Below are 16911 nucleotides of genomic sequence, written 5' to 3'. Positions count from 1 at the left end.
CCTGGAACTAGGGTTCTTGGCAAGCCACTAGGCAGGGTCTTGGGGTCTGGCTGGCCACTACGACCTGGAACCCTAGCCGACCAAGGCCACAGCTCCAAGTGGGGAGCTAGTTTTTCTCCCTCTTTTAACCTTAGCTAGGGTCTCTTAACGAGCTTGGAAGCATACACAACTGTGGCCTTATGCATGGTTTTCCTTGGAAACTCTCTATAAGGCTAGATAATAAGTCCATTATAGTTAATTGTGCAACTTAGGATTTACTGTGTCTTGGTAATTGTACCTAAGACGGTACTTGGTCGACCTTGTACCCTTTACTTTACATGGAAGATACATTTGTGTGTCGTTGACTTGAATATATTTGTAGCTTTGTCAGGTTGCTCACCTCCCCTTATTTCTTCCATGCAAACATTGCCATGTGTTTGTTTGGGGAGGTGACAGCCGTGTAGGTCTCTTAAACTTCCTTGTAGTTATGGTTGATATGAAACAAAGAAATGGCAGGGTGACCCCACACAACCCTCACACAGCCAGAGTAGTTGTACGGGGTGTTGGGAATATTTTATGAGGAACTTGATTTACTAACAAGTATGTTGAATTAACATCCTAAATATGAATATCTTTATACCAATGAAATTAAACTTATAAGAGTTAGAAAATCTTACATTGATTGCAGCGAAATAATATGACTCCTTCCGCTTAGATCTTTAACCCTTGTTTCTTTCTGTCGCAAAATGTTATCAAGATCTGAGCCTGGATCTCTTTTTCTCCTTCGAGTTTGGTTACCACCGTCTTCCGTACTATGTGTGGGCATGGCACTCTATCACTAAGGGGGAATTGGATGAAGAACAATGAAGGAGGGTTCAAATCACTATAGAAGGTGTCTCTCATCTACTAGTTGTCAGAGAATTAAAACTATGTTTGGCAGGTTGAAAAGTCAATAGTTGGATGAGATGAGAGAAGCATGTTCCTTTTAGGGGTTGTTTGGTACACAGATTTACTTACTCAGGAATGGGAAAATTAAGCCTAACTAGTGTTTGGTATGTATTTTCAATTTTTTTAGGGGGTTTTCATTTTTACTGTGGGCTACCCTTGCCCTTACACTGATGGAAAATTAACATTTCTCAAAACATTGTGTTTCATTTGCCTGGAAAATTAACATCTTCTAGCTTAGCTTAGTGAAGCCCTAGCCTTCCCCTTCCTCTTCATCCTTCTTTTGCTAAACAATGTATTTCTCTCTCTCTCTCTCTCTCTCTCTCTCTCTCTCTCTCTCTCTCTCTCTCTCTCTCTCTCTCTCTCTCTCTCTCTCTCTCTCTCTCTCTCTCTCTCTCTCTCTCTCTCTCTCTCTCTCTCTCTCTCTCTCTCTCTCTCTCTCTCTCTCTCTCTCTCTCTCTCTCTCCATACATTATGATAAGTGAGAAACTCATCAGTGAGTTACCTGACGAAGTTAACCAAAGATGGCTCAAATGACTTGCTTTCGTATAATTTATTTACAGAGAAAGAAGAAGGAAGGAAACGCCGACAGGCTGTCAAGCATCTTCAAGTTGATCTACCTCTTTTTAGGTCAGTATATTATTCTCAAACTCAGTGACAGTGTGCCATGTCTTTTGAGCATTTATTTTAGGTTTTTGGGTATCATTTGTGTTGGGTGGAGTTTATTTTTATTGGATTTTCTATGATATATTTTTTGTTTCGGAGTTTGTTATCTTGGGTAAATGGGTCAAGGATTTTTGAGGTCCTATGATATTTAGCTTTCGGTTTTGTGGGAATTGTAGTTAATGATTTATGAAAAAGCTTTCATTTATGTCTTGGATTACCTTCTTTGAAGCAAACTCAAAGTTTGCATCTTCCAAGTTTTTTTCCACTCTGTTATTGATGTATGCATATAGTTTGCATCTTCCAAGTTTTTCTCCACTCTGTTATTGATGTATGTATAACACTAGAAAAATCATATTTTGGCACTTTCGATATCTAATTGGGTAGGTGATCATGGTTTAATGCCTCATCATCCCCATGTGACAGAGACCATCTTCTAGGGGTTTTGGTTGCTGGGTAGGAATGTGTCAATATTCTCAAAAGGCAGATAACTTTATGCTACTCTTCTTGAGTAACCTAGAGAATAGAGAATGGAGATGACCACACACAACACTTGAAATTTCTATTCCCACTTTGCATTATTAATTGCAAACAACTCTTCTTTGCAAAAGTGGAAAAGCTAAGGCATAGTAAATAAAGATCACCTAGGCACCTACGACATTAAATTGAAAACAACTGAGTGCAACAAACAATGTCTAGCTAAGGCTATTATGGGGTTTGAACTTTTGGTTCATCTTTTCAAATGGCAAAAAAAGTTAAAAAACTTTTCCACATGACTGATATGGTAAGGAGATAGTTCATTGACTATCTAGAAATGATTTGGCAGCATTGAACTGATGAATCATGACACAATGCTTCTCCTAGTTGTATTTTTAGATTAAGGAGCGAGAGTAGGATACCATTAGTGTTAGAAGAGTGCAATAAACAAAATTTTATAAAATGAAATTTAGGGATGCATATTGATTACTTTAGCATCATATATATCATAGTAATGTATGATGCCCACATATCTTATTAGATTTTAAAGCAATTATAGTGGGAATTTTACATAGAATACTTAGAAAAGGTAGATTATAACATTTGTACTGTAACACGATTTTTTTTACATATATACTTTCATGTGTTTTGTTTTTTCTTTTTTACTGTATTACATATTAACAACTACTTTGATGTATTATAATTTCTTTTTTTCTTTTGCTTCTTTTATCACTCACCAACATATATCTTTCTCTAACTTAGTCATATCACTAAACATTTTTTTTTCTTATATTGTATTTTTTTCTCTCTCAATCTCAATAGACTACTTACCACTCACAAGTGCTATTATGTTATATCAAATTTGTATTATTCTAATTTTCTTTTCCTCTATGTATAGGTAACTAGCTATAATTTAAGCTACTACAATTTTTATTATTATTATTATTCTTTTTCTTAACATTTTAAATACTCTATCACACACTAAGTAGCCCTTTATATTTCACTTTGAGTTCAAATGGATTGAAAGTTCCACAAGGTATATTTTTTTCTTCCATGTGTAATATCATACATATACAAGTTAATTTCATAATAGGTTTACAATTTCGTCAATCAATTTACAGGATATTATTACTTATGTGATGCTAAATACCTAATGGTGAAGGCAACTTAGTACCGTTTAGAGGATAGCGATATCATTTAAACGATTGGGATGTCCTACTTACTACTCCTGCTGAATTTTTCAATACGAAACATTCTTCTGCTCGGAACATAGTAGAGAGAGCATTTGGACTATTAAAGGGATGATGGGCAATCCTTAGAGGTCGATCATACTATCATGTTAAAATTCAGTGTCGAATTATTTTGGCTTGTTGACAATATGCAAACTTTTAGAATTTAAAATTTTAATCAATATTTGTTTTTTTAAGTGATTTTAACCAATATTTTTAAGATATACTATTTTGTGTTAAAGAGTTTTTATTGTTGTTTAAATTATCCGTGCTAAAGAAATATTGTGTTGGGCTGGGTCAATATATATATGTGTATTTTACTCTTTATAATTATTTAGTATTGTTAATTTTTTTTATAAAATTATATGAAAAATTATAAATAAAAATTATTTTGAACACTTACAAAAAAAGTGTTAAATTATTAGTATTTTATAAAAAAAAATAATCATTATTGTAAGAAAAAAAAAAGCTATCACATTCCATTCCTATATCAACCAAACAAAGTAATCTTTATATTTTCCGGCATTATCATAATATTATTGGGTACAACCAAACACGGTAATATTACTTTCTTAGGTTTATAATTCCCTTCATCACTCTACAAGCAATGTTAAACTCATTCCCATGAAATGAAACTTGCATACAAAACAGCCTCTTATAATGTTTCAACTAGGGCTTAGGTTTAAATTATATGGATTAAAAAAGAATAAAATATTGGCCACTAAAGGAACACTTTCTAATTACAATTTTGCCACTTTATTTCAACTACTTATTCTTCTTTCAATAATACCATGTTTTCTAATTCAATTCTATAAATGTCAAAACTATTTATTTAATAATTATAACTAATCATCAAATAAAATTGTCATTTATATTATTTATCATTCTTATTTATACGTGGTGATTGTGAGTAATAAATAAGGCTATGTTAGTTGACCAAATTCTGAGTCAACAGTTACATATTTGATGTAACTATTAAGTAGTGCATATATATTTAAAATATTAACTTTCAATATTTATTATTATTATTCTTTTTCTTAACATTTTAAATACTCTATCATACACTAAGTAGCCATTTATATTTCACTTTGAGTTCAAATGGATTGAAAGTTCCACGAGGTATATTTTTTTCTTCCATGTGTAATATCATACAGATACAAGTTAATTTCATAATAGGTTTACAATTTCGTCAATCAATTTACAGGATATTATTCCTTATGTGATGCTGGATACCTAATGGTGAAGGCAACTTAGTACCGTATAGAGGACAGTGATATCATTTAAACGATTTGGATGTCCCACCTACTACTCCTGCTGAATTTTTCAATACGAAACATTCTTCTGCTCGGAACGTAGTAGAGAGAGCATTCGGACTATTAAAGGGACGATGGGCAATCCTTAGAGGTCGATCATACTATCCTGTCAAAATTCAGTGTCGAATTATTTTGGCTTGTTGACAATATGCAAACTTTTAGAATTTAAAATTTTAATCAATATTTGTTTTTTTAAGTGATTTTAACCAATATTTTTAAGATATATTATTATGTGTTAAAGAGCTTTTATTGTTGTTTAAATTATTCGTGCTAAAGAGATATTGTGTTGGGCTGGGTCAATATATATATGTGTATTTTACTCTTTATAATTATTTAGTATTGTTAATTTTTTTTTATAAAATTATATGAAAAATTATAAATAAAAATTATTTTGAACACTTACAAAAAAGTATTAAATTATTAGTATTTTACAAAAAAAAAATAATCATTATTGTAAGAAAAAAAATTATCACATTCCATTCCTATGTCAACCAAATAAAGTAATCTTTATATTCCCCGGCATCATCATAATATTATTGGGTACAACCAAACACGGTAATGTTACTTTCCTAGGTTTATAATTCCCTTCATCACTCTACAAGCAATGTTAAACTCATTCCCATGAAATGAAACCTGCATACCAAATAGCCTCTTATAATGTTTCAACTAGGGCTTAGGTTTGAATTATATGGATTAAAAAGAATAAAATATTGGCCACTAAAGGAACACTTTCTAGTTACAATTTTGCCACTTTATTTCAACCACTTATTCTTCTTTCAATAATACCATATTTTCTTATTCAATTCTATAAATGCCAAAACTATTTATTTAATAATTATAACTAATCATCAAATAAAATTATCATTTATATTATTTATCATTCTTATTTATACGTGATGATTGTGAGTAATAAATAAGGTTCTGTTAGTTAACCAAATTCTGAGTTAACAGTTACATATTTGATGTAACTATTAAGTAGCACATATATATTTAAAATATTTATATCCATTTAAAAGAAAAGAGTATGTTTATATTGCTATATATTTGGTGGTGTAAATTTATTCATCTAATTTGATAAACTTTCAATAGAAAATCCCAAATTGTTTTTACTATTTCCCAATAGATGTGAAGGAAAATAGTTGGTTTGTGAATTGTGAGGGCACATTGATAGGATTGTTGTCCAACTCTCCTTCCTATTGTGTTGTGGATTTAACATTAAGCTACGAAATTTTACTAATAATAATTATTTCCAAATCTTTTTTACTAATAATACAGTTAGAACCCTCCTAATTTTGACTAGAAAAGTCAATAAGTTTTATTTCTGTTTTCTCTTTCTTTTTTTTCTTCTTTACAGAAAAGACATGAAACATAAGAAGTGGCGTGACTATTGTCTAGACCAATACATTTAATTAAAAGTCTCTCATATATAAAACATAATAATTTCTTAACACTCCTTTTATAATTTATTTTTAAACAATTATTAAATACAAAAGTGAAGAAAAATGTAAATGAAACCACAAATCATATGTCGATTTCAATGCATTCTCTTTCCATTTTTTATTTATTATAAATAATAATTTAAATTTAAATTTAAATTCAAATTCAGTTAAAGGACTTTTTAGTTTATTTTAGTGCTTCTTTCTTTCTTCTCTCAAATGAAGGGTCGGAGCTCCGGGAGGATCTCCGCCAAATGGATTCCATTGGTTTTTATGTCTTCCTTCTTCATAGGCGTTCTCATCACTATTAGGTTTGTTTTTCTTACTTCAATGAAGTTTTTCGTTTGTTTGACTTGATTTCATTCATTTTGTTATGGTTTCATATAAAATTATAATTTATAATTTTGAATATTAAATGATGAGGCTCTGATTTTGGATAGTTCTTCTAGAATGTGGACGCCACCTGAGTCCAACAATCAACTCATCTCGACTCATCGCCATGAGCAAGAGCTTCAAGTCATCGCCGAGGATTGTGCAACCAAGAAGGTAGTTATGAATTTTCATTTATATATATACACATATATATATATATTTATCTTGTGTGTGAATTTTCATGTTTTCATTGAATATTTGAAGTTTTTGATGATTTGAATCAGAAGCCTGTACAAGAAAAAGATGTGATGAATGAAATTTACAAGACCCATAAATCAATTCAGTGAGTTAAAACTTGAGCTATCTGGTCTACTTTCAATACAATTCATCAAAATGTGTTCTTTTATTTGTTCTTTTTATGGCTGATTCTGAATGTGGAATCGTTCCAGATCTCTAGACAAGCAAATGGCAATGATTCAGATGGAATTGGCTGCCACTCGGAGTAATATGGAGATGGGTTTGTCTGAGGGTTCTAATACCAAACCTACATTGTCTCATGAAGAAACTCCGAGGAAGAAAATGTTTATAGTAATTGGAATCAATACTGCTTTTAGCAGTAGGAAGCGTCGTGATTCAGTTAGAGAGACATGGATGCCTCAAGGTATTGTACTTATTTTATTTTTTATTTCCAATTTGTCTTTTGATTTTAAAGTTGTAATGGTCTTTTGGCTGAATTTTCATGCTTTCTTTTCTTATTCAGGGGAAAAACTTCTGCAATTAGAGCACGAAAAGGGTATTGTTATTCGCTTCACAATTGGCCACAGGTAAATCAGTTCTATGGTTATTCTCTTACAAGTTTATTAGATTGATGAATAAACTACTTGTTTGTATTAATCAGACTTTAGACACTGGATTCTTATAAAATAGTTTTTTTGCCATGTCCATTGGTAATGAGTTTATAATGGATTACTTTTATGTACCTTTTCTTGGGCAAACTTTTCTTCATTCATTCCACTATCTGTGGGATCATACCAATATTGTACCATTTTTCATCTGTAATCTATTGTGTTGTCATTCTTTTTCACTACATCTTCTCTTATAACTCAATTTCCATACTAGAATGTAAAACAAATTTGCTTTTACACTCCTCTACTGCTTGCTCTTTTGATGTGTACCAATAGTTCGCTATCTAGAAAATCAATTAGCTTATAAATCATATGTATTACTTATGTACACAACATGGAGTAATTAGGACAGACATTCTTTTTTTTCCATGTAGAGACTAACTATATGTTCGTTAACTATATATCCTTCAACTCTCTACTTATGCAGAGGTAAATTCTATTTATACTTACATAACTAAAGATTATGTGGCTAAGAAATAGTTCGATAAATCTTTTGGTTTTCCATTATGTGTTTTCTTATCAGATGTTTATGTTGCACCGAAATAAATTTTTGTCGTTGCAACTTTTGAAATATCAATCCTAAAATTTAAATGATGTTGGGACACTAACACAGCTTGAAATGACGCGTGTATAAAAGATGTACTATAAATTTGATGATCTGATGTGTTATTATGCATTTTATACATTTATGAATGTTGATGAAAACCAATTATTATAGTGTTATTGTCCTTCCTTTTGAAACTGACCTGAGATCCTATTTGCTTATTCACTCAGTGCAACATCCAATAGCATTTTAGACAGAGCCATTGATTCAGAAGATGCTCAACATAAAGATTTTCTTAGACTGGTAAGAAATAAAGCTCTTTATGTGTGAAAGTGAAAATGGATAGGAAATGAATGTGCTATTGATATTGCATTATTTTAAAGGAACATGTTGAAGGATATCATGAATTATCTGCCAAGACAAAAATTTACTTCTCTACTGCAGTTGCAAAATGGGACGCTGATTTCTATGTTAAGGTCGATGATGATGTTCACATCAATTTAGGTATGCAGACTCTTTTGATACTTATAATTTCTATATAATTGTTTACACAATTTCAATCCTATTACCAAGCTTGAGTATTTTACATATCTTTTTTGTGTAGGTATGCTAGCTACTACTCTAGCCCGACACCGGTCAAAGCCAAGAGTCTACATTGGTTGTATGAAGTCTGGACCTGTTCTTTCTCAAAAGTAAGAATCCCTTGAAGCTATCATTTGAATTTAGTTTGTTCATCAATACATTTATCAGTACTGATCTTTTTTAAACTCTTATTTTCTAGAAGTGTAAAATACCATGAACCAGAATACTGGAAATTTGGAGAAGAAGGGAACAAATACTTTCGACATGCTACCGGGCAGATCTATGCAATCTCCAAAGATCTAGCTACATATATTTCCATCAACCAGTAAGCTATATTTTTGTTCTATTATGTGGTTAGGGTTCTTATTCTTGGATGATGAAAGATTCTGGATTATTTTTCTAGTGTCAGGATGCAATATTCTGAAAACTAACTTATCTTTTATTTTAGTGTGATATAAATTATATATTCTTATAAATTATAATTAAATTATTAGAACTAATCAAACTGTATTCTGTAAATTATAATTTGACAAGTGGTTGAGAGCGAGAAATCTGGCTATAGCTACATAAAAATCAACTTTATAAATTGTTGACATATTTCATGTGGTCACTCTTTGAAATTTCATGGTCAAAGTTCTCAGATGTTGTTTTTGACTACAGACCTATATTGCATAAGTACGCCAATGAAGATGTATCGCTTGGTGCATGGTTCATTGGTCTTGAAGCTGAGCACATCGATGACCGTAATATGTGTTGTGGTACTCCACCAGGTACTATTTTTAGAAGTAAGATTGATTATGAATGTCTAGTAGTGCCATACCTAGCAAAAATGTCAAATATTGTGAGTCTAAAAGACAATCATGGAGCATATCTGGTGCTTCTACCATTTTTTTTCTTTTTTTTGAATAGTTTCTCCATGCATCTTTCATTTACTTTAATTTTTCAACATAATACGAAATGCTCAAGATCTAGAAAGTTTTTATGCCATCATATTCTATGATGACATCAAATAATGAGTGCTCACACCTAAGCCTTGTACAATAATTTGAATTGGTTGTGGCTGGGATTTCCTTTTACTTAAATGCATTGCAGATTGTGAGTGGAAGGCACAGGCAGGCAATGTCTGTGTTGCATCATTTGATTGGAGCTGTAGTGGGATCTGCAAATCCGTGGAGAAAATTAAATATGTTCATGATAAGTGTGGTGAAGGGGATGGAGCTGTCTGGAGTTCCTTGTTTTGAAATCCATTTATATTCCATGTCTATATTAGCCAAACATGCCTAAGCATGTTTCATTGTAGACATAGAAGACAGTTTTAAAAGTTCAAGTTGAGAAGGCATTTACAGAGTGATACACGTTGAAAAAATACGCGCTCTTTCAATGTTTTGTTGAAAAGAGTAGTTGGAGTCATGTGATTGTAGATGTTCGGGTTACAATCTGCGAAGAAGCTGCGATCTGAATATGTCTGCAATGGGGAAGGTGTGATCTTGGCGAAGATTTTGCTGTTTAACATTACTTCCAACAGTATAGGATGTGTCGAGATACGAGGGAGGTATTTATTTTGCTCACTTTATTTTTGTACTAGCTTCTTCCTTGTATTTTATGCATAAAAAATTAGAATGTAATTATATGGGGTGTTGCATTCCAGATATTGTTGTTTGCTTAAGGTGGGATAATTGTGTATAGTGAAGGGAGAGAGCATTTTTTTCAATTGAAAATACAATCAACACATAATGACTTATCTTGTACGTTAGATTAATTCATAATGTTGTTTCTTTATCATATATTGGCAAGGTAGAAATATCATTACAATAAACTCATAGAAATATCAGAGATATTTTTAATAAATATCATGGATATTTGTTTTAAAATATGAAAATAAATGATAAAACTTATAAAATAATAATAAATTTGAATAATTATAATAATCTATATAATTTGGTAATAAATAGAGGTCTTTTTTATTATTGCATCATATAAAATATATAATAAATATTTTTTTTTAGAAATTACCCCATGTATTATTTTTTTAATTTTTTTTTTCAAATTTTAGGTTTGAGTTTCTAAGGTGGTTTTTCCGGTAGTTTTTATGTGGATTGTTAAATGAATTTTTGTTGCGATTTAGGTTGCTCCGTTAGTTGCAATAAGGGTTTCTATGCGAAATTCCGTAATAATACAAAAAAAAAAAAACTGTTTTAAAGTATAAAAATTAAAAAAAAAATCCTATATTATTTTTATCTATATTCTATTAAACTTACTATATTATGAAAAAATATAATTATAATTTTATACAAAATATTAATATATTCTCACATACTAATATAAAAATTATTATGTTCATTAATTCTTTAAAATAGGAGTTACAATCATTAAACTTTATATCTTTATATATTAAAAGTGCCTATCTAACGGCATTTCTTGGTTTAACAGAATATACTTAAAAGTAAAAGAATATTCTGTTAAATTTAACGATTAGTTTGATCTCACGTTAACAAATAAACCCAATAATTAAACCCAAAAAATTAAACAATCTTTTAAATATTAATAATCTCTTTTTAAATTAAAAAAATCATCTTAGCCACATATCTCTCTAACAAACCTATCTTGGGAGAATATTAATAATTTTTTTTTATTTTTAAAAAAGAAAAATCTTTATATATTAAAGTTAACCTCACGTTCTCTAATGTTTTCTCTGGATAAGCATAGGAAGCAGAAATACCACTTCTATCTTTGTGTGATTGCAGATATACCACTTCTGCCATTGACCCACTTTTTAGCTTTATAAATGGAGATGTTCATATAATATTAACACTTTACAGAATATTTATAGATATAAACTTACATTACAATGCTATGTTAAAAAAAGAACTAAATAGAATAATCTACTACTCCAATAATAAATTAATTTACAATTTTATAATTACACTAATATTATTTTTAATACATTATTAAATAATATTTCAAATATAAATATTTAATTTTTTCAAACAAAAAATTTGTAATCTTTAAAAATAAAATACATTCACAATCTTAAAAAGACCAAAATCTTAAATGAAACTAGCAATACGTGGCTCGACACGTACATTCACCTAGTATATATATATATAAGGAAAAGATATAAAGGGATGACATATTACTCTAAAATTGTTTTATCCTAGCTTATTCTTTTTCTCCCTTTTTATATTTTTTATGTAATATTAAATATTAATTAATTTTATATATAGAAGGTATAAAACAGTGACATATCTTATTCTCATTTTTTTCACATTTTTTTATGTAGGCTAATCAGGATTTTTGTCCCTTAAACTTTGACATGTACCAAATCGTGCCTCCTGAACTTTTTTGGTCGTTAAAAATCCCATGAACTATTGAGATTGTTGGATTTAAAGACTGTTATCCAATTTTAGTAAGAAAAGTCTAACATGAATGAAAGTTTAGGGGGCATAATTTGGCACATGTCAAAATTTGAGGGGCGTGATTTGGTATATATTAAAGTTTGAGGAGCGTGATTTGGTACATAAGCAACCACTAAATTAGTAAAATTGAATGAAATTACACAAAATTCCTTAAATTCGATAATCTTAATAGTTTAGGGGAAATTTTTAACGATCTGAAAAGTTCAAAGGGCATGATTTGGTACATGTCAAAGTCTAGGGAGCGAAAATCCTAATTAAAAAATAGTATTGTTGCCTGCCTCTTAGCAAACCAAAAAAACAGGAAATTTAATTATATATGCATACTAATGGGGGAAATTAATTCCCTAAACTTATGCATTTCAAAATTTTAAAAATATGACCACTTTACATTAAACCCAAAAATACCCCTCTCATTTTTCAAACCTCAACTCTCTTTCTCTTCCTCTATCTCTCTCGTTGCTCTCTCACCGTCTCACCCTCACCAAATCACTGCCTACCCAGACCACCGAGCAACGGACGGACCCAGCCAACCCACGACCACCGTGAGACGTGACTCCAACCCTCTACCACCGAGCTTCGAACGGAGATGTTGAAGGTAAGCCTTCTGATCTTTTTGTTTTTAATTATTTTTCTCATTAATTTTTGGGTGATTTATGATTTGGAGCATTGATATGTATAGATTTAGGGTTATAATGTATGTGTTTATGTATGCACCGTGAGTTTTGTTAGATTTAGGGTTCGATTTAGGTATTGATTTCATCGGACCTGTGATTTGGGCGAAATAGTGGGTTTTGGGTTTGATTCTGTTGGGCCCGATGCAGCCCAATGCAGGCCCGACACCAGTTCGATTGTGTCACAAAAAATTTGAGGAAGACAAAGGCCCGATAGGTCTGATTGTTGGCCTAATGGGGCCTGATGCCTTTGTAAAAAAAAAAACAAAATTTATTATGGCCCGATGGGCCCAATGCCTTTGTAAAGAATTCAAAATTTTTTATGGCCCAATGGGCCTAATGGCCTTGTTAATTTTTCATTTTTTTGATATTGCCCGATTGGTCCGATGTTGGGCGCGATGGCCTCCACAAAATTTTAATTTCTAATAGGCTCGATACGTCCAATGTTGGGCCCGATATAGGGCCCGATGTCCTTGCCAAAATTTTAATTTTTCATTTTTTTTAACTTTCATTTTCTTGTTTTTTTGCAGAGACCTCCACAGCTAATAATTCCACTGTTGAAGCATTACACAGGCCATGTCACTTGGCGCGACGGTAGTTATTACTACCCAAAGATTAAGGCCAAATTTGAAGAATTCAGATTACAGGATAGGGTGAGGGAATTCCCTTTCAAACAGTTCTTTGAGAGAGAGCCATTACAATTTTTAAGAGCATTGATCCATCAATTGATGTTGCACAAAATCAAATCTGACAAGCCAGATGAGGTACATTTTTACTTGGCGAAGAAGAGATGTAGATTTGGTAGGGTGGAGTTTGGTTTGGTGACCGGGTTAAACTTGTTGCCCGAACCTATTGAAGAAGAAATTGAAGAGAAAGGAAGTTCAAATCGGTTGATTATGGAGTATTTCAACGATAATCCTTCCATCAGCTTTGGCCAACTGCGCAGAGTTTTTGAGAGCTGCACAGAAGTTGATGTCTACAAGTTGGGGATGGCCTTGTTTGTTATGGGCGTCCTCACTAGTAAGGAGGAGAAGACTGATGTTCCTCCTTTTGTCATAAGAATGGTTGACAACCTACCATTCTTCTACAAGTACCCGTGGGGAAAGATTTCGTACAACAAGTTGATGGAAACTTGTAAAAAAGACTACATAGATGTGAAGAATAAGATGCTTAAGAAGATTGAAAAGGAAGTTAGTCAGAAGGAGGCTAAATACTCATCTTACGGTTATACTGCAGTGTTAAAGTATTGGGCATACGAGGCCATCCTGGAGCTGTGCAACAAGTATGTTGTTAAGAAGTCGCATCGCTTTTTGAGAATGGTGAACTAGGAGAGTAAGCCAAAATGATACTCGGGAAGGACGAAGTCATACGATTATTTGCTAGAAATGTAAGTTTCTTACGCTTTATATTTATTTCATGTTCATTTCCATCTATTAATATATTTGCTTTATTTTTCAGTTGACAGTTTACTCTATGTTATGAACCCGAGAAAATGAGATTGAGTTTGTGAGTTGCATCACTAGCGGTCAGGCGCCTTTATTTGTTGACTTAGAGGAACTTGTGTTGGGTGATGATAGGCAACCAACACAGGATGCTTTGCGAAGCCAGGCCAAAAATCTTGCCTCGACATTGGAAGAACGAGCAGATGCAGCCTGAATATTTAGAGACTCTACACCACATCCACTGTCTCCACCACGTGCACCGTCTTCACTACTAGATGAGTCTGGTGTTGCCCATCTGCAGCATCAGAGGATCCTCCTCTTTGCCCGTCAGCATCTATTCCCAGCACCTTAGAGGCTCGCGAACCAAGGGAGACTGTGGAGAGGGAGCAGATTGTTTTGAGGGAAGGCCAGACCACTCTGTTAAGAGGACAGACAGAGATTATGGGTCAGTTGAAGACCATAATGAGACTCCTGGAAGATCCTGGAATGCCGACACCAGATACACAGTCACAGCCACAGCCACATCCAGAACCACAAGAAGAGCCTCAGTCACTGGAAAATAAAATCATTCTCCCACATGATTATAGACCGAATGATGATGATATGTTCTGTACACCTAACAACATGAAGATCACCAGCATCGAGGATACTCAGGATTCTAAGGTACATGTAATGACCGCTCTAGTAATGTGGATTAGTAAAGGCAATTAGCACTAATTTTTATTATTTTATTATTATTTGTGAATTAATTTAATTGTGGACCCCAATATTTAGAAATAAATATTAGAGTTATAATTTCTCAATTCCGGAGATTTTATTAAACTCTAGGGGTATTATTTAGCTTATATGTGAAATATGTTAATTTTGTAATTTTTGCTCGGCGACAACGGAAAATGCGATGGATGGCTAGATTGATCATATGGGTAAGTTTAGAACCCTATTTCATAGTGGGAAATAATTTAGAGAAAATAAATTATCGGGATTGAGCGAGGTTATGAAAATTGACCATTTTACCCCTAGCTTTAGAAATACCCTAGTTTTAAGTCTAAAGGGCATTTTAGTCTTTTGGTTAAGGGTGAGTGAGGTGGCTGCCCAAGTAGCTGACACCTAGCACATTATTTTTTCAGCAAGGAGTTAATTGGGGAAAACCATTTTCATTTGAGAAAAAAACAAAGAAAAGTCAAAAATCAAGAGAACTCTCATTTTCTCTCTTTTCTCTTTCGGCTGGGGCAAAAACCAGGGGGGAACTTCACCATTTAAGCTGGAATTTGCAGAATTTTAAGCAAGGGTGTTGTGATTTTCAAGCAAGGTAAACCCTAGACCATTAGTTACATGTTTTTAAGCTTTTTCCTTGGATTGAGTATGTGAAATTGGGCTATAGGGGCTGTTAGAGTTTAATGTTGTTTTGGTTCGAATTCTAGGGTTAGGTTGAGTTGAATTTAGTCCATAGCAGCTGGTTTTGAGGTTATGTCTTGGTTTTATGCAACTTTGAACATTGAGTTCAAAGCTTTGGTCTTTAATGGCAAGTTGAGTATTGTTGGTTTGTTCTGTGAATTGTTGGTTGGAAATGGTTGTTTATGCATTGTATAGGTGTACTGGAGAGTTTGGTAAGGTTTGGGATTGATTTAAGGGGGATGATTTTTGGGTTCCCAGCACAGAACCGGAATTCTGGTTCTGGGGGACCTGTACCAACCGGTCGACCGGATGGTGACCCAGAACCGGATTTCCCGTTGGGAACTGGTCTGCCTGTTGGGGGAAATTCCAGAACCCTAGTTTTGGCCAATTTTGAGATATTTAGGGTATTGCCATGAGGTTTATTGATAGGGAAACTTTTAGTTTCAAGTTTAAGTCCCGGAAAGTGATTTGGCGAGTCACTCATCTATGTTGCAATTATTGTGATTAGGGCATCCATCTAGCACGTGAATTCCGTTCAGGTCGGCCAGCACACTTGAATTCGGAAAACAGGTAAGAACTGTGTATAATGTATGATGTGATTATCTGAATGTGTGTATATGTGATTGTATATGCTGTTGGAAATTATTTTACCAGGATCTTAGATCTACTCACAAGTATGTTTATTAACATCCTAAATATGAACTTTCTAAAACGATGAAATAAACACATATAAAGTTTAAGAAACCTTACATTGGGTGCAGCGGAATAATATGACTCCTTCCGTTCAGATATCTAGCCCTTGATTCCTTTACGTAGCGAGCATTATCAATATCTGAACCTGGATCTCTTTCTCTGAATCCTTGATGCTGAAACTCCTTTGCTGATGATCTTTCTTCACGATCTTCCTCACTATGATTGAGGTATCACTTGCTGTGTGTGGGCACTACTCATACACTAAGAATTTCGAAATCTCAATGAGGAAGAGAAGAAGTGGCAGCTAAAGATAGGGAGAGAGAAAGGCTCAGGTTTTTCTCTGAAGGAAAAATAGAAAATTTAAGTGTAATTTTCCTGAAGCCTTCACTATCTATTTATAGCATTCCACTAGGGTTAGGTTTGAATTATTTGGCATTAAAATAATGAAAATATCAGTTTAAATTTCCTACAAAAGTGGCAGGCCATACACTTAGTGGATTGGGCCTTGCTTTTTGCAATTTTACAATTTTAACACCTTTTGTATCTGATTTTCTCAAAAATGCCAATTTCCTAATTCAACCATTTAAATGTCAATTCTAACTATTTAATAACTATAAATAATTATTAAATAATATTGTCATTTATCATATTCATTAATTGAACCATACAAAGTATCATAATTAACAAATATGCCCCTATAAACTCTTTCTTTACAATTTTCGCCCTTACTTAGTGAAAAATTCACAAATAGACATAGTCTAATTTGAGAATTATAATTGATTAATCAAAACCAATTACATGAGTCTTACAAGCAATATTATCTCAACTAGTGGGGGGACCATGGGTCTA

At 32.6% G+C, this 16911-nt stretch overlaps 2 protein-coding genes and 1 long non-coding RNA gene across 10 annotated transcripts; all 3 read left to right on the top strand.

The window, feature by feature from the left end:
• Positions 1-1229: 1229 nt before the first annotated feature.
• On the top strand, positions 1230-3594 carry LOC115709117 (uncharacterized). Its single transcript, XR_004010171.2, has 2 exons — positions 1230-1554; positions 3186-3594. It is a non-coding gene; the product is annotated as an uncharacterized LOC115709117 (long non-coding RNA).
• Positions 3595-5991: 2397 nt separating this feature from the next.
• Positions 5992-10229, top strand: LOC133035688 (beta-1,3-galactosyltransferase 7-like). 8 transcript variants are annotated; one of them, XM_061111783.1, is made up of 11 exons: positions 5992-6353; positions 6483-6588; positions 6699-6757; positions 6864-7075; positions 7175-7238; positions 8094-8166; positions 8247-8367; positions 8468-8555; positions 8645-8770; positions 9106-9215; positions 9538-10229. In XM_061111783.1, the coding sequence occupies exons 1-11, from the start codon at positions 6262-6264 to the stop codon at positions 9684-9686; spliced, it is 1200 nt and encodes a 399-aa protein (XP_060967766.1). In that variant the 5' UTR covers positions 5992-6261; the 3' UTR covers positions 9687-10229. The 8 variants fall into 8 exon arrangements, with proteins under 8 accessions (XP_060967766.1, XP_060967770.1, XP_060967768.1 ...); XM_061111787.1 differs by having other exon boundaries at positions 6007-6353; positions 6492-6588; XM_061111785.1 differs by having other exon boundaries at positions 6007-6353; positions 8648-8770.
• Positions 10230-12447: 2218 nt separating this feature from the next.
• Positions 12448-13860, top strand: LOC115696299 (uncharacterized). The gene is made up of 2 exons (XM_030623207.1): positions 12448-12456; positions 13063-13860. Exons 1-2 carry the CDS (start codon positions 12448-12450, stop codon positions 13858-13860), a joined length of 807 nt encoding a protein of 268 aa, XP_030479067.1.
• The last annotated feature ends 3051 nt before the right edge of the window (positions 13861-16911 follow it).

Source organism: Cannabis sativa, chromosome 3 (assembly GCF_029168945.1).
Source record: "Cannabis sativa cultivar Pink pepper isolate KNU-18-1 chromosome 3, ASM2916894v1, whole genome shotgun sequence".
In the NCBI taxonomy this organism is placed as follows: Eukaryota; Viridiplantae; Streptophyta; class Magnoliopsida; order Rosales; family Cannabaceae; genus Cannabis; species Cannabis sativa.
The sequence above is the reverse complement of the archived record's forward strand: the minus strand, read 5'-3'. Positions and strand labels throughout refer to the sequence as shown.

Coding starts and splice junctions, on each gene's coding strand:
- LOC133035688 (XM_061111783.1), top strand. CDS start 6,262: ATGAAGGGTCGGAGCTCCGGGAGGATCTCCGCCAAATGGATTCCATTG. Junction 6,354..6,482: donor GGCGTTCTCATCACTATTAG/GTTTGTTTTTCT, acceptor GATTTTGGATAG/TTCTTCTAGAATGTGGACGC. Junction 6,758..6,863: donor AAGACCCATAAATCAATTCA/GTGAGTTAAAAC, acceptor GAATCGTTCCAG/ATCTCTAGACAAGCAAATGG.